The sequence below is a fragment of the Polypterus senegalus genome, chromosome 8, assembly GCF_016835505.1.
Source record: "Polypterus senegalus isolate Bchr_013 chromosome 8, ASM1683550v1, whole genome shotgun sequence".
NCBI classification, from domain to species: domain Eukaryota; kingdom Metazoa; phylum Chordata; class Cladistia; order Polypteriformes; family Polypteridae; genus Polypterus; species Polypterus senegalus.
In genome coordinates, this window is record NC_053161.1 from 178,301,235 (window position 1) to 178,319,854 (window position 18,620).

The 18,620-nt window shown below is 42.3% G+C and overlaps 1 protein-coding gene across 1 annotated transcript in view; it reads right to left on the reverse strand.

The window, feature by feature from the left end:
* Positions 1-17,127, reverse strand: part of LOC120534727 (zinc finger protein 271-like) — a 33,051-nt gene extending 15,924 nt beyond the window's left edge. The window contains exons 1-4 of the mRNA XM_039762312.1: positions 16,900-17,127; positions 10,947-11,395; positions 2,807-4,016; positions 960-1,029 (exon numbers count right to left, since the gene is read on the reverse strand). Of these exons, the coding sequence (XP_039618246.1) occupies positions 960-1,029; positions 2,807-4,016; positions 10,947-11,355 (1,689 nt within the window). The 5' untranslated portion in view covers positions 11,356-11,395; positions 16,900-17,127. The remainder of the gene's footprint in view (positions 1-959; positions 1,030-2,806; positions 4,017-10,946; positions 11,396-16,899) is intronic.
* Between the last annotated feature and the right edge of the window lie 1,493 nt (positions 17,128-18,620).

Genomic DNA, 18,620 nt, shown 5'->3' on the forward strand with positions numbered 1-18,620 from the left:
GCAGAGACAACAATCTCGTTCTTAACACCACCAAAACCAAGGAGCTGATCATCGACTTTAGCAGGAAGGAAATTAATATTCAGCCCCTTTTCATTGATGGGGACAGTGGAGAGGGGCTCGAACATCCGGTTTCTAGGTGTGCATGTAGATGGGGACTTGAGCTGGAGAGCTAATACCACAGTTCTGGTAAAAAGTCCACAGCAGATCCTCAGGAAGTACCATTTCACCCAAACACTGCTCAAGTACTTCTACTGCTGCTCCATAGAGAGCATGTTGGGCTTTGGGCATCTGTGTGAGGTTTGCCAGCTACACTGCATCAGAGAGGAAAGGGCTCCAGATGGTCGTCACCATTGCCCAGAAGATCATCAGATGTCCTCTGGCATCCTTGGAAGATCATTACAGTTCACGCTGCCTGAAAAAGGCCTGGCGCAGAATTAAAGATCTGTCCCACCCGGGCAGACGCTTCAAGACAATGCACTAGATGTTGCTCAAACGGTGACACTTGAAGAGGAACAAATTATTCAATAAATAATAGTAGATTGTGAAAAATGTCTCGTTGTGCGATACAAGGTTTGTTTTGCTTTTCCACTTTGAGAATTTCATTTGTAAATCTTAAATGTTTTTGTTGTATTAGAATTTCTTACTGGTTTTTACACAGATAGGACGGCATCCAATTTCATTGTACTTGTTAATGACAAAGATATTCAATTTATAAATAAATAAAATATTATGGAAGACACCTGGATCACAGGCAGACACAGGACACACAAAAGTCCCAAAAACCAAATGTTTATTTATCCGTTCTGGACAATGCACCAATCACCCCAATAAACTCCGCCCTTTTCTTTCCTTTCTCCTTCTTTTCTTCTGCCACCTCCACTCCTCTTCCTCAAGCTCCAGTCTCTGCCTCCCTACTCCAGCTCCTCAATTGGAGTGAGGCGGCCCCTTTTATATTGTACCCGGGTGTGCTCCAGATGCTCCATGATGACCCTCTGGCAGCACTTCCTGGTGTGGCGATGGCTATGGGCCCTAAAAGAGATGAGATGCTAAGCTCTGATCCCATGGCACAGATGGAAAACAGGGCTGCTGCTCTCCCATGTCCTTCCATGCCCAAGGCGTCCTGGCTGGGCAGGAGCCAACAACAACATTTATTTATATAGCACATTTTCATACAAAAAGTAGCTCAAAGTGCTTTACATACTGAAGAAAAGAAAAGACAAAATAAGAAATTAAAATAAAACAACATTAGTTAACATAGAAAAGGAATAAGGTCCAATGGCCAGGGTGGACAGAAAAAAAAAACTCCAGACGGCTGGAGAAAAAAAAAAAAAAATCTGCAGGGGTTCCAGGCCACAGGACCGCCCAGTCCCCTCTGTCGTCCACCACGATATGTATATATTTTATTTGGAGGGACAGCTGGGAAGTTTCTCAGCCAGGAAGGACAGCCTTCACATTGTTTTGTGTCCCCCAGGATCCAACATGGTGGCTCCCCTGGGTTACAGAATTGCCACAGAACCCCACAGGGCATCCTGGGAAATGAAATTTGCCGACTCAGCCCTGCTGGGTTCCATGGGTGCCACCAGAGGGGGCTGTGGGGACTGGCGAGCCAAACTTTGTTGGGCTCCTACCTCAGCCAGAAATGCTTCCACCCCATAGCTTCAAGACACTGGAAGTGTTTCCGGGTGTGACATAAAAGGAGCTGCCTGCCTCAACTCGGTAGGAGGAAGATGAAGCTTGTGTGAGGAGAGAAGATGGCAAAAGAGAGAGACAGCACATTTCTGTGTGCTATATTGAAACAGTAAATAGTGGTGTTGGCATGGAAAATGCTTGCTTTGGAATAGTTTCCCACAATAAAAGTTCATCGTGCTTAGAACTTGTGTTCAAGTCGGTTTGTATCGGGTGTTAGGGAAGCTGCAGCGTCCCCTGGTTTCCACTATATATGATTTTTTTTTTCCTAATTTTTATAATAAAAAACCCTTGGGTGCTTTGATACTTTATTCTGCACTTTCTTCACTTGGATGTTTTTGTTCCATTTTCTAGTCATTAACTGTTTTTTTTTTTTTTGTAGTACACACAATTGACCCTGCTACACTACAAGCCTCTTTTCTTAGCCATATTTGGCTTCACTTCCAACGGTGCAGTCATGTGTCAGTAACAAGGAACAGTCCATTGTAATCCGGGCCGAACAGGGGAGCCCCACGTTGACAGAAGGCCGTTGAAAAAACAGCTATAACTGCAGGTTGAACATGTTTGAAATTAAAACAAATGACAAATGCATTTTATCCTGGGGCCCTGAGCTACTTTGGCACCCTAGGCACTTGCCTAAGGGTTAAGTCAGCCCCTGCACCGGATACTGTTTGTGTGGAGTACACATTGATTTATATTCTTTTAAATATCTAATAAGCCTCTCGCTTTGTTTTCATTTAGGCTTTGGTAAAAGATGGGCCCGATCTTTTGGCTACAAAATTTTCACTTGGCTTCTGACTTACTTTTCTTTTCCCGATTCCCTTTTCACCAAACAACAAAATAAAATCCTACCTCTAACCTACCTACACTTGGGCTACTCTTAAGGGAACTTGCAGGTTGTCCAAACAGAAGAATATTCTAGTTTTCTAATCACAAAATTAAAAAGGCGCACATAAGCCATTCAACCACAGACTGTGAAAGAAATGGTTGAATGTCAGTTTTTTGCCTCTAAATAAAACTGTCTTCAAGTCCATTTGAATTACAGCCTTTTGATCTGATAGGCTTGCTGTCCTGTGGGGTCCATGTGTGGCCTTACTACCCCTCCTAAAAAGTTATTTACCAAGAATGCAACTCTTTCTCCCGGTGAATTGCAACATGTCTCTCAAGACTGATCAAATACACAAACTTTCTGCCGCATTCAGAACAGCAATACGGCTTCTCTCCCGTGTGCACTCTTCTGTGTCTCTGAAGAACGCACCTTCTTACAAATCGCTTGCCACAGTCGGGACAGCAGTGTGGCTTCTCTCCCTTGTGAATTTTCGCATGTTCTTGAATGCTGCTCCTCGAAGAAAGTAATTTGCCACAATCAACACAAGTGTATGGCTTCTCCCCAGTGTGAGATCTCATGTGGGTCTGAAGACTGCCTCTTTGTGAGAATCCTTTGCCACAATCGGCACAGCTGTACGGCTTCTCTCCGGTGTGAGTCGTTTCGTGTGCCACCAGACTTCTCCTTACGGAAAATTGTCTGCCGCATTCCAAACAGCAGTACGGTTTCTCTCCGGTGTGAGTTCTCATGTGGGCCGTAAGGGAGCTCCTTTTTGAAAATTGTTTGCCACATTCGGAACAGCAGTATGGCCTCTCACCCGTGTGAATTCTCATGTGGGTTGTCAGGCTGCTCGTTTTCAAAAACCGTTTGCCACACTGAGAACAATGGTACGGCTTCTCTCCAGTATGATTCCTTTGGTGTACCACTAGACTGCTTTTTGCTGAAAACTCTTTCCCACAATCAGAACAGCGAAACGGTTTGCTTCCAGTGTGAATTCTTGAGTGTTCTTGAAGACGGTAACTTGTTATGAATGCTTTCCCACACTCAGAACAGCAAAATGGCTTCTCCCCTGTGTGGATTGACTGGTGTCTCTGAAGGTCGCCCTTCATTTGAAATCGTTTGCCACATTCAGAGCAACAAAATGGCTTCTCCCCAGTGTGACTTTTCATGTGTCTTTTAAGATTGCTCATATAGGTAAATCCTTTGCCACATTCAGAGCAGCAATGTAGCTTCTGTTCCATATGAGACCCTTGAAAATCTTTGCGTTTAACACTTGTCTTCATATCTTGGTGGAGATTTGTACTGTTGTTGTTCACCTTTTGATTATGGCCAGCTGCGTCTAAGCTTGTTAGGCCGACAACAGGCCAAGATCCACAAGGAGCAGAGGCCACTACAAAAATTGTTGATCCAGAGGGCGATTTTTTCACATTTTGCTCATGTGGTCGACCCTGAAGAGGGGTCCAAGTAATGGGAGATAGGGGGAAGCTGTCACTTTTATGTAAACCTGTATAAAAAGACAAAAATGAACAACATAAAAATGAGAAATATTCAACAGCAAGAAAAAAAAAAATTGAACGTAACAGAGTCTAATCCGACTCATATCAATTAGATTCTGGGGGAGATCCCCACAATTTGCACATAGGGACAAAAAATTCTGAGTGAGCCTCAAAGCTTTGTCTACCTCAAGGTTATTGTAGTTAACAAGAACTAAAATCAAACTGACGCTTTTAATAAAACAACATTTTCATAAACTGAAATAAAGTAATTAACAACAGTGAAATGAAAAACTAAAACTAAACAAAACTATTAAAGTAGCTGGAAATAACTAACTGAAATAAAATAATAAATTAACTAAAAATATTTTTATTTTTCGTAACAACCAGACTTACACAAGGGCTAACCTGGGGTCCCAAAATTAATCAAAATATACTCAGCAAAAAAAGAAACGTCCTCCGACTTTCAACTGTTTTTACTTTCAGTAAACTTAATGTGTAAATATTTGTATGAACACTAAAAGAGTCAACACCATAAGACATAAACTAAAAATGTTTCACAATGTGTCCCTGAATGAAGGGAGGCTCAAAATCAAAAGTACCAGTCAGTATATGGTGTGGCCACCAGCTGCTTGAAGTACTGCAGTGCATCTCCTCCTCATGGACTGGACCAGATTTGTCAGTTCTTGCTGTGAGATGTTACCCCACTCTTCCACCAAGGCACCTGCAAGTTCCTGGACATTTCTGGGGGGAATGGCCCTAGCCCTCACCCTGCGATCCAACAGGTCCCAGACGTGCTCAATGGGATTGAGATCCGGGCTCTTCCACTGCGAGGATGATCAGCTGTCCTTCCTGTCTCCCTGTAGCGCTGTCTTAGGCGTCTCACAGTGCGGACATGGCAATTTATTGCCCTAGCCACATCAGAAGTCCTCATGCCTCCCTGTAGCATGCCTAATGCACGTTCACGCAGATGAGCAGGGACCCTGGGCATCTTTCACAGTCGGTAGACAAGTCTCTTTAGTGTCCTGCTTTTTTAGAACTGTGACCTTAAATGCCTACTTTCTGTAAGCTGTTAAGGTCTTCACGACCATTCCACAGGTGCTTGTTAATTTATTGATTGTGGTTAATTGAACATGCATGGAAAACATTGTTTAAACCCTTTACAATGAAGATCTGTAAAGTTATTTGGATTTTTAAAACATTATTGTTGAAATACACAGTCCTGAAAAAGGGACGTTTCTTTTTTTGCCGAGTATATATTAATAAGAATTTCATATTTGGTTTTTGAGTAAATATCCCTGCCATTATTCTTTAATTTTTAACTCTAAAAACAGAGAGTCACCCACCACGAGCTGTCCAGCGGCGGGTGTTCACACAGCATCGGCAGTGACAGAGCGAGCTGAATATGGGTGTGCAAAGCGTGTGATGAATTTAAAGCGATTTATAGAGGATAGATTCTGGTTCAAGTGTTCGTGAAGCACACCAAGGTGACGATTTGAATGTGCTCGGTAACTTTCTAAGCTGCCGTTCACTGGATCTCCAGGGCTCAAGAGAGAAGAACTAGAAATGGACAATCCTGTACAGAATTTCAGTCTGTTCATTAATGATGGCGTGTTAGCTGTAATTCTGACTGAGCCCAAGATACGGCATGTGCACAGCAGCACACACTAAGCCAGAGTCCAGGCTGCATGTGTCTGATGTCCGCTACGATGAGCTGCCGCATTTCTGGCCGCTTCTTGGACAGTATATCAAGATCAAATTCAAACGCCTTAAGTCAGAATGTGCGGGTCAACAAAACCCGTACAGTATGGACAAACCTTGAAAACCATGAGGACTGATTAGACATTCTACCTAACATAAATGATCTCAGAGGGAGCTGGGTGGTTTCATGGCCTGCAGATTTTGGGTTTTTATTTCTCCAGCCGTCTGGAGTTTTGTTTTGTTTTTTTCTGTCCTTCCTGGTCATAAAAATGTGCTATAGAAATTGTTGACAGAAAAATCACAAGTGAGTAACGTTTCAGTTTATTCTCAGGCGCCTGCTTTTTGTTGACAATAATTCACCTGCCACTTCGCACAGAAGAAATCCTTTTTGAAAATAAAACAGCACTGATCAAGAGACTGACTAGGTCATCGTACAAGATCAGCATATTGTTACCAAACAATCACTTTAGCTTTAAAAAGTCGTTTAACAATGAAGTGATATAAACCTTGTAAACTTCCTGAGTTGGCAACGTCTCTACTGAACTACAGGTAGGTAGGCAAAGAGTCTGCCAACTGGTTAAAAACTAAACATACTAATGTGTTTTTGTATTTATTCGGTATTTATTAATGTATCTTCTTTTAGTTTTATATTCACATCTCAAAAAATTTGTCAGCTGAAATAATACTCTTTTTCTTCTTCTAAACATCCCTTATGTCAAACATATTGTGTGTGGAAACTTAGCACAGAAGTGTGGAAAACAACATCTCCCATGTGGTGTCTGTTGTCACTGATGCATTTTTGAAAGTGATCATTGAAGTTGGCCTCCACGCTTTTCAACATCGCTCTGTCAATTTGGGCGACTTCCACGCAAATGGCTTCCTTCAGTTCCTCCTTATGCTCGTATACATGTGCCTTGAGGTGACCCCACAAGAAATAATCGCACATGGATAAGTCAGGGGACCGAGGAGGCCAGTGAATGTCACCAAACCTGGAAATGAGGTGACCAGGGAAGAAAGGGCGAATAATATCCATTGATGATCTAGTTGTGAGGGCGGTCGTCCCATCCTGTTGAAACCACACATGCCGGATGGGAAAAAGTTGTCATCATAATTCAGGTAAAAAGAAGTTGTTTATCATCTCGATATAGCGCTCCGAGTTCACGGTAACAGCATTCCCATTAGCGTCTTTGAAAAAGTAAGGACCAACGACGCACGTTTTGTCCATAGTGCACCAAACTGTCACTTTCGGGCTGGGCAGCGGTCTTTCGTGTAATTTTTTCGGATTTTCAGAAGCCCAATAACGGCAATTCTGTTGATTCACTAAGCCATTGAGAAGAAAATGAGCTTCATCTTGTCATTTTGCTCAAAAATTGCTTCCATTTCATGTGCTAAGTTCAGTCGCTGTGCGTAATCTCCGGCCGTCAACTGTTGCACAACGGCCAATTTGTAGGGATGGAAATGCAGGTCTAAATGCAAAATACGCCTTACCGAACGATTACTGAGGCCAAGTTCAGAAGAATGCTTCCGAGCAGATCGACTTGGACTGCGAAGCAGGGCTAGTCCTACGCTTTCCACATTTTCAGGGGTACGTGCCGTTCATGTAGCCCCCAGCGGTCTTTTGTTCATTAGTGTACCTTGTGTACGAAGTGCTTTAAACCAACGTGGGATAGTGTTACGAGCGGGAACAGCTTTATTTCTGTGGATATTGAAATGGCAATGAAACTCACGCTGAACTGCGGTAATAGATTGGTTGTTCTTGACAATACAGTCGTATGCAAAAACGCGGTGTTTTATCGTCCACGGCTCCAACTAAAAAGAAATAAAAAAATACTAAGACTTTGCGAACCTAACGCCACCTACCGCACATCTGTCACTCCACCTAGTGGTGAGTTCTAGCCATTTCAAAGACGTCCATCCTTTCTGCCTCACCCTGTATATGTGTATATCTACTCTCTCTCTCTCTACCCCTACCCTGTATATATAAAATGTAAAAACTATACATATGCCTTGTGCCATGCCAATTTCCTTTTTAATCACAAATCAATATAAAACAATGTGTTTGTACACAAGCTTTTAGTGACGGCCATCACCTCCAGTCAGCACCATAAATGGCTGTTTGAATGTTCATGATTGAATCAGCATATAAACGTGGCCATGCTCCTGAGTGATATTTCTATCACAAGCCATGGCAGAACAGAGGAGATAAATCTTCAGTGACTGTCAACTTGAGGTATTACTGACTTAACTGAAGCAGCACCAAGTCAAGTCCTGAAGGTCCCTAAAGTCCTGCTCTCCACCACATTACTTGGTCACTTATTCCATGTGCCTGTGGCTTTCTGGGTGAACAAAAACTTCCTAACGTCTGTGTGAAATTTACCCTTGAGAAGAGAACATTAGAGCGTTTGTGATGCGAACAGGCCTATCAGCTTAACAAGCTTATCCATATTATTGACTTAGATTGTCTAACATAACATCAAGTCGGGTTTTGAAAGGTTCCTAAAGTCCTACTGTCCACCACACTACTTGGCCACTTATTCCACGTACCTTTGGTTCTTTATATGAAGAAAAACTTCCTAACAATTGTGTGAAATCTGCGCTTAAGAAGTTTCCAGCTGTGTCCCCGTCTTCTTGTTAAAGAATTTATTTTAAATAGGGCTGGGCAAACAACGTTATTGCATCAATTAATGCGGACAATTATTTTATCATGCATTAACGCAGTTTTAGTTATTATTTTGAAAGCCTCAGTCTCGCTAGCGATCGATAGAGATCTTCTTGTTACAGCGCTTTTTGATACGCTTTTGCTAGTAGGAAAGTTAACTTTGCTGATTTGAGCTCGATTTCCTGAGCGTGTGTGAGCAGTGAAGAGCAAACAGCTTCTAAAACGGCATGTGGAGAGATCCCAAAGTGAATATTCAAAGCAAAACTTTGTTCGTATTATCGCTGAATCAGACTCTGATTTGTCGATTTTGATAAAAGTGACCTGGAGATAAAGATCAAAAATGAAAGGGAGGTACCGGCATCAGCTGATCGGTCCCCAGCTGATCATGGCGCTGAACAGATTTGTGTAGCTGATGCACTGATGGCAACGTTCGCCTGGGAGGACAGACACTTACTAGGACAGGAGATACAAACCATATTGCATTTCTCTGCAACCACTGGTTTGTGTGCTTTTCAGAAAACTGAGTTTTTTGGAGAAAATATTAGCCCTCAAAGAGTCTTTTTATGACAGTTTAGACTGTTAATGCTGCTCTCTGATAAAAGAAAATGTTTCTTTAGAAATGTTAACTTGCTGTTCCTCTGAAGGTGCCTTATGATCGTGGCTCTGGACTCGGAGGGTATCTTGTTTTTTTCTATAACAAACTAGATAAAACGTTAATGTCTTGGCAGTGGCAAATAGCTTTGGTTTAATATTTGATTACATTAATGTTAAACTTCAGATTTACAAGAAATATTTTAACTACTTCTATGTAAAGGGAATACTGCTGTTAAAAAGCACCAAATACATGCAATACACTACTTTTGAGTTCATTATTGAATTTTGCACACAACAATTTGATGGTTGTGATGGTCTGCAATTAATCCAATCGCTGCCCAGCGCTAATTTTAAAGTAACAGCTGAGATCCACTGCACCAATTCCTTTCATAATTTGAAACCGGACCCCTTCTTATCCTTGGCAAATGGAGATTAAGAGGTGAAATGAGCAAAGTGTTTAAAATAGTGAGGCTCCCATTGACTGGCCACTACTCTAAAACATTTATTTATTCATCACTTTAAAAATTAACATCAAGGCTGACCAAAGTGCTGTACAATAAAACCCAACATACAAGACACACAATAGAAGGGGCCTGAGTTGTCTCGAAAGCTTGCATATTGTAATCGTTTTAGTTAGCCAATAAAAGGAGTCATTTTTCTCTACAAAAGGGTAAAAGAAACAAACAGAAGAGTCGAAGAACTTCATAATAAAAAGTGCATAGATAGTCCATATCTCACACTTGGTACACACAGAGAGAGAGAGAGAGAGAGAGAGAGAGAGAGAGAATAGAGTAATTACAAGCTGTAATGTTATTTATATGAAGCAGTTTATTTTCTTTTATGCCATATGAATTACGGATAAGTACTTTCCATATGTATTATATTAGTTTAAAAAAGTTTGCATTTTAAGGTCATTTTATTTATTTTAGTATTTTGTATGGTCACTGAACAACAAGCATTCAGAATTTCATTTTTTCAATAAAAAAATAAACATGCAACTCCTATGGTCTATACCTTGATTATAAAAAAAACAGTGACCAGGGCCACTACCAGTCTGGGATGCCGGCTGGATGGAAGGACCGAGGGAAAGACCACATTGGAGTCACAATCTTTCCGAAGACACTGAAGGGCAGTCCCCCTGTGTTGCTCCAGCACTATGCATACCTGCAGGGCATGTTGGGAGTTGTAGTTTGGAGCAGCCCTGTTGGGCTCTGTAGGTACTGCCAGGGGGTGGTGCAGATGCAATCGAGTCCTTGGAGGAAGCACTTCCACCACACCAGGAAGTGCAGCCAGAAGAAAGTCGAGAAACACGTGGAGCACTTCCAGGTGCTCTATAAAGGGAGCCGACTCGCCACCAATCAGAAAGACAGAGTTGCAGATGGCAGACAAAGCTTGCAAGGAGGAATACAGGAAAGAGAGACAAGAACTGCGTTACATATATTTGGTGCTTTGTACTGTGCTGTGAAGTGGGGAGCAAAAGAAAAAACGCTTCCCCACTTAAATAAAAGGGAGTTTCTGGCAAGCCTTGCGTCTCTGCATGTCTGTGTCCGGGATTGTGGAGTGGTTCACACACTAATATAAACAGGACACATCTATGCATCAGGTTATAAGGAAATTTAGTGTGGGGGAATAGATTTGGTATAAGAGACAGCTAATTCGTTAGATGAAATCGGTGATGAGCATTGGCTCTAAAAACAACCTGATCAGAGCATCCCTCGTTTAAAATTATGAAAGCAATTATTACAATGTTGACACTTCAAGGGAATAAAAACTAATAAGCTTTTACCATCTAAAATATCTTATTCTGTTCAAATATTTAAAAATATCCCCAGTAATGTATCGATTTACCTAAAAGAAGTTCTTCCACCTTTATTTTTAAAATATTAAATGTCACATAATTTAAAAATTCAGCCTTGACACCTTTTTTTTTTTTTTTAGGTAAGCACCACACATCCCAAAATTACCTGGAATTTTATTTTTCACTTACTTTCTCCAGACTGATTTGTAGATGATGGCTGATCGTCGGCTGTCATTCTCTCCGATGATTTTTCCACCATCGTCTTTGTCTCTGCTATGAATGATTCAGACTTGACACACACAGAAGGCTCCAGAGATAAATGCTGGGGGGCAAATCCAGTTATTGCTCCATCCTGAAAGGCACATTCTGATGGGAGATCCTCTTTCTTGACGCCATCCTCAATTGTATTTCTTCGGTTCTCAATGATAAAAGGCTCCTCTTTAATGCTCACTAACCCTGTTTCATAATCCTCCTCCTTAATGTACAGGCTCTCCTGTTTAGGGTGCAGAAATCCCCATTCACACTCCTCCTCCTCTTCCTTAATGTTTACAATCTTTTTCTCCATGGTATTCACACCTGTGTTGCCCGTTTCTTCCATCACATAAATCCAGTTGTTACATTCAATTTCTCTTTCTTCCCTGTAAAGATAACAGGACTTAATTCCATCATACTGTACAAAAATGATCTGACAACAATTGAATTCGGTACTTTTCTATTATCATGATGCGAAGACTGGTCTAGACCAGCTACAAATACTAACCTTAAAGTTAGTGGGGTTAGAGCATAGTTACCGATAGGTCCCTAATGTTAATATTCCCTTTGGGTGCCTAATCTTAAAATTCCTATTGGGTGCCTAATCACAAGTTTTCCATTTTGCGATTTGCGTCACGATAATAGAAAAGTACCTTGAATTCCTGCTATATTAGCTTCTCATTGAATGTTTAAGGCGACTCAGACAGTTTAGCGATATCAAACTATAGGAAGTCGGTAGTCACTCGTCACTCTTCAAATTAAATTACAAGGAGTACAACAATCTTTGAAAGGCTAGAGTGAAGGTACAATCAGCTAAAAGACCAATCCCTTCAGTTGTGCACCTCCAGTGGTCATTACTTGTCAAATGCCTTTAGTGTTTAAAACTAAAAGGAGTCTAGAGCTGTGTGGTATACACGCTAACCTTTCACGTGCACAAGGGTGGGGAATCTGAAAGCAATGGTGTCCTTAGAGCTCTTACGGTTCACCCCACAGTCGCAGACCCCTGGCACTGGGGCTTGGACAGGTTTGGCTATCTGCCGTGGGCCTGAATATCCTGTTATCCCATAGTTGTCATCAATAAACGCGTTTTACCCTTTAATGAAATACCCAGGTTGACACCCCACCAACCCAAGTCTTAGTCTTGGCCAGAATTAATTTGAACCTTTTTTTTTTAATCTTGTTTAGAAGAAAAGGAAATTCCAATAAAAGACGGTTAACACTAGAATCCCTAATGCCTACGAAAAAACTTGTAATCCCAGCCCACCTTAAATCCCTTTGCACCTCTCTATTAGCATCTTTTGTGTTGTAAATGTGTCGATTAGCACAAGCAGCCTGCTATTACATCCCCCCACCGCTGCAGGAAGAGTAAAAAGCTCTCTCAGATCAAGTCTGTTTATCTGGGAGTGAGGTACCGGGAGCTGTATAGTGTCAATAATATATTGTTATTTGGAACACAAGCATTTCACGTGTGTGCAATGTCTACAAAGATCTATGGAAGTGTAGGAAAACAGGAAATTTGAGAAAAGATGAACACATACCTAAAGCAAATTTTAGTACTTGTGGACTAAACGGACAGCAGTGCCACGACCTTTGTGCCTCTAGTTTTCCAAGTCCAGAAATGAATATGTGGATGCTAATACTCCCTTCTTTTGGCTGCTACCGTTAGTGGTTGCCACAGCAGATCATCTTCCATATCTTTCTGTCCTCTGCATCTTGTTCTGTTACACCCTTCACCTGCACGTCCTCTCTCACCACATCTATAAACCCTTGATTAGGCCTTCCTCTTTTCCTCTTCCCTGGCAGCTCTATCCTTAGCATCCTTCTCCTAATATACCCAGCACGCCTCCTCTGCACATGTTCAAACCAACGCAATCTCGCCTCTCTGACTTTGTCTCCCAACTGTCCCACCTGAGCTGACCCTCTAATGTCCTCATTTCTAATCCTATCCATCCTTGTCACACCACAGTGCAAACTATAGCATCTTTAACTCTGCCACCTCCAGCTCTGTCTCCTGCTTTCTGGTCAGTGCCACCGTCTCCAACCCATAGCTGGTCTCACTACCGTCCTGTAGACCTTCCCTTTGACTCCTGCCTGCACTCTCTTTTTCCCCTCTCTTCCATAATCCCATTTACTCTGTACTGTTGATCCCAAGTATTTAAACTCATCCACCTTCGCCAACTCTATTCCACTCGTCCTCACCATTGCACTGACCTCCCTCTCATTTACACACATTTATTTTGTCTTGTTCCTACTGACCTTCATTCCTCTCCACTCTAGAGCATATCTCCACCTCTCCTGGGTCTACTCAACCTGCTCCCTACTCTCGCTACAGATCACAATGTCATCAGCAAACATCATAGTCCACGAGGGCTCCTGTCTAATCTCATCTGCCAACATGTCCATCACCATTGCAAATAAGAAAAGGCTCAGAGGCGATCCCTGATGTAATCCCAACCTCAGTCACTCCTACTGCAGACCTCATCACTGTCACACTTCCCTCGTACATATCCTGTACAACTCTTACGTACTTCTCTGCCACTCCCAACTTCCTCATACAATACCACAGCTCCTCTCGAGGCACCCTATAATATGCTTTCTCCAGGTTCACAAAGATGCAATGCAACTCCTTCTGGCCTTCTCTAAACTTCTCCATCAACATCCTCAGAGCAAACATCACATCTGTGGTGCTCTTTCTTGCCATGAAACCATACAGCTGCTCACTAATCATCACTTCACTTCTTAACCTTGCTTCCACTATTCTTTCCCATAACTTCATGCTGTGGCTCATCAATTTTATCCTCCTGTAGTTACTGCAGTCCTGCACATCCCCCTTATTCTTAAATATCAGCACCAGTACACTTCTTCTCCACTCCTTAGGCATCCTCTCACTTTCCAAGATTCTATTAAACAATCTGGTTAAAAACTCCATTATCATCTCTCCTAAACACCTCCATGCTTCCACAGGTATGTTTTCAGGACCAACGGCCTTTCCATTTTTCATCCTCTTCATAGCTGTCCTTACTTCTTCCTTGCTAATCCGTTGCACTTCCTGATTCACTATCTCCACATCATCCAACCTCTTCTCTCTCTCGTTTTCTTCATTCATCAGCCTCTCAAAATACTCTTTCCATCTGCTCAACACACTCTCCTTGCTTGTGAGTACATTTCCATTTGTATCCTTTATCACCCTAACCTGCTACGCATCTTTCCCAGTTCGGTCCCTCTACATAGCCAATCAGTACAGGTCCTTATCTTCCTCTTTACTGTCCAACCTCTCATACGCCTTTTCTTTAGCCTTCACCACCTCTCTCTTCACCTTGCGCCTTATCTTCTTGTACTCTTGTCTACTTTCTGTATCTCTCTGACTATTCCACTTCTTCTCTGCCATCCTCTTCCTCTGTATACTCTCCTGTATTTCCTCATTCCACCACCAGGTTTCCTTTTCCTCCTTCCTCTTTCCAAATGTCACACTAAGCACCCTTCTTGCTGTCACCCTTACTACATCTGCTGTAGTTTCCTAGCTGTCTGGTAACTCTTCACTGCCACCCAGTGCCTGTCTCACCTCCTTCCTAAACTCAACCTTGCTCTCTTCCTTTTTCAACTTCCACCATCTGATCCTTGGCTCTGCCCTCACTCTCTTCCTCTTCTTGATCTCCAATGTTATCCTACAGACCACCATCCTATGCTGCTTAACTACATTTTCCCCCGCCACCACCTTCCTGTCTTCAACCTCCTTCATATCAACTCTTCTGCATAGGATGTACTCTACCTGTGTGCATCTTCCTCCATTCTTGTACATAACTCTATGTTCCTCCCTCTACTTAAAATACATATTCACCATAGTGATGTCCATCCTTTTGGCAAAATCCACTATCCTCTGACCTTCTTCATTCCTCTCCTTGACACCATACCTACCCATCACATCCTCGTCTCCACTGTTCCCTTCACCAACATGCCCACTGAAATCCGCTCCAATCACCACTTTCTGTCCCTTGGGTACACTGTTCATCCAACTCAGTCCAAAAATCACCTCTCTCACCCATTGCACACCCAACTTGCAGTGCATATGCACTAGCAACATTCATACTCCAATTTCTGTAAATTTCTAAATATTTTTTTTTTATCTCAAATAAATGCTATGAAATTGTCAAAACACTTCTGTTTTCCTTTGTCATGCCATCCGTCTGTACTTTTAGTCAACAAGTACCCAAATATTTTTCATGTTTTACTACCAACAACAAAATTTTGACATATAAAAAGTGTGACGACTGAAGTCCATATATCCAATAAGCACTTTCGCACATAAAACAAGTGCAGTTTAATTCACGAATATAACCAAAGAAAAATAAATAGGGTTAGGGTATGTCATTGGAATGACTGCTTTTGTAGTACAGCAGTAATAGCTGCTGACTTACAGTCAACAGGTTGCGGGTTCAAACCTGGCCACTTCCTGGAATTACCGTTTTGAGTAGTGAGCTGCTCCTATTGTTAATATTATAGAATAAAAACATGCATTTCATTTGAGTCTGCAACAGACTGTGTAAATGTATGGTACTTTTAAAGGTTAGCTTTTTTTCCCCCCATTTTTATTCTCCCAGTTACGTTCACACTCCCCCCTGAAAACTGCTGTTTTCAAATAAAGACGTGCTATAACAGAGGTGAACTCAAATGAGGGTTCCTATACCGGACAAGAGAACAAGAAACGTCCACTCACACATAAGAATAATGCTGCTGCACCAGGCGTAAAGGCGAAAGATGGCACCGTTTGGATGCAGCAAGATGTCCGGCATCATCCTGCCAGTCAGTCTGCCCCACACCTGTCCTCCAACGAAACATCAGGGTTTACAGAGCTTGCCAACATATCGTGCAAAGTCCTGTTTGTGATTATGTTTTGTGATGGTCTTTACATAAAGAATATTTAAATATGTTACTTATATAAAAGTCAGATCGAATGTTATTTACCTTGATTTACTTACTTATCTTCCTACAATGTAAAGTCCTAAGTAGACTGCACAACTTCCTTTATTGGATCGTGACGGGCGTGCTCACAAAGTACTGAGAGAGTTTATTGCCATTTCTGCGGCGGTGGGGGAGTGGGATAGCAGGCTCCTGGCTCCTTGTGCTAATCGACACATTTACAAAACAAAAGCCGTTGAATGGAGAGGTGCGAAGGGATTTAAAGTGGGATGGGATTACAAGTTTTTTTTGTAAACTTCAGGGATCCTAGTGTTAAGCGAATGGAAACAGAACACGGTAAACCATCGTATTTCATATCTAAGTAACTGTGTGAGGAATAAAAAAGAGAAAGTAGCGACAACCCACGAGTACTGATACAAAGATATAGTCCTTCATGTTCTACCAGCAAACAAGGCAAGAAGACAGAAATTAAAAGACAAGGAAGTGAATGGCAAATCAGACATATCCATCCATCCATCCATCCATCCATCTTCTAACCCGCTGAATCCGAATACAGGGTCACGGGGGTCTGCTGGAGCCAATCCCAGCCAACACAGGGCACAAGGCAGGAACCAATCCCGGGCAGGGTGCCAACCCACCGCAGAAATCAGACATAAAAGGATCTTAATAGTGGAGATGAAACGTAAAATAAAAAGTAATTGTGACAATAAAATTTGCGAATATCTACCTGGCTGTAGACGCAAACGAAAAGCAAACTTTACTGCCGAGTAGAGTTTTGAAATCCCCGCCTTCCCGTGAACTACATATCCCAGGAGCCCTTGGGGCAGTAGCACGAAGAAAGACCGCGGTGTCAGCTCGTGTGCTAAGTCCACTTGTGAGATGAATCCAGGCGTTTTTGTAATTATCAAAGCATACAAGAAAACAAAACACACAGGCCGTCATTAAGCGCAGAAACCCGAATTCGGTCACTTACCGTTGTGTTTCTCGACGGTTCTTTGAAGCCGCCTGCTCTCCTTTCCGGAGACACGACCCGACTACTTAACTGCGGTCCAGCAGCCAACGCCAAAACACGAGGACTCGTTTCTGCAATCCGAATAAAGATACACACTTTATAAAATAGAAAAGAGTCTGAAGTAAAGAATACTCGACACCACAGACTTGCTCGCGTGCCTTTCTCCTTTCCTGTTTGGGGCGTGCACAGTGTCGAACGTCCTCCCACCCGCCAATTACGTGCGCGTGCGTGGGTACGTTCGCTTGCCCTGGCGTTCATGTGAACCTGCGCGCCGCCGCCGTCCCTGACGTCACCTTAAACCGACCCTTAACGCGGCGGTGTGTCAGGCTGACAGAGGCATCAAGTGGGCGCTATGGAAGATAAATCCTTGTGAATCTTTTCTTTTAGATTAAGGCGGAGAGCTCGTTCTTTCTTTAAAACCTATTCGCCTCCTGAAAGAAGAGTGGAAGGCTTTCAGTTTTAAACGCTTTTGTTTTTATTTTCTCTCGCAACCCACACAATAATACAAATACACGCGGTGGCCAATTTTAGCCTTTTTTGGAGGCTTATGAGGAGAACCAGCGTATACATAACAGAGACCATGACTATGCTGGATCCATAAGGTGGCAACACTACCTACTGCGCTACTCTGCCTATGTTTAAACAAATTACATTTACATTAACATTTATTTGCTTATCCAAAGTGACTTACATAAGAGGTCAGCCTAATCAAGTAAACATGGAGGAAGAGTAGACTTTCAGCTTTAACTTAAGGGATTTACCAAGAATATTGTATGAGCAATTTAAAAAAGACTGCCATTTTTACAAATGGTCACCCCCATTTCCAGGGGCTCAAAAGTATTCAGACAAACTAATATAATCATAAATATAATGATCATTTTCAATATTTGGTTAAAAATCCTTTGCAGTCAATGACTGTCTGAAGTCTGAACTCACGGCCATCTCCAGTGTTGGGTGTCCACCCTACTGATGCTTTGCCAGGCCTTTACTGCCGCTGTCTTCAGGTGCTGCTTGTTTGTTGGACTTTCTGCCTTCAGTTTTCTCTCCAGCAAATGAACTGCATGTCCTGTTGGGTTGGGGTCAGTCGATTGACTTGGCCATTGAAGAATATTCCACTTCTTGGCCTTGAAAGCCCTTGATTTGCTGTCACAGTATGTTCTGGCTCATTGTCCATCTGTACTGTGAAGTTTCATCCTCTCAGTTTTCCAGCATTTGTCTAAATCTGAGCAGACCGTATAGCGCCCTGTACACATCAGAATTCATCCTGTGACTTCTGTCAGCAGTCACATCATCAGTGAACACCAGTGTGTGACTTCCATTGACAGCCATATATGATCAGGCCTCCTAAAGCGCACATGTGTCACAATACATATACAAAACTATTTGAAGTAGTGTAATAGTCGTTTGGTTTTTCCATGGGTGTCGATAATTGAAGTTCCACTCAGTAGAGTGCAGGAGGCATTGCTGTTAGCACAGAGTCGATGTGCAGACAGGCTCCTTTCTAGAAGCTTCCTTAACAGCCTTAAATACCTGCATGTTTTGCATATTCAGTGAGCTATTTGTGACAAAGAATAGGTGTGGGTAACTACCACCTGAGCGATCTGAATATGCTGTATATGGAGTGGGCTCTTCTAAAACCCCAATAAGGCACATTCTTTTTTTACGATCTGTGAGCAATACTG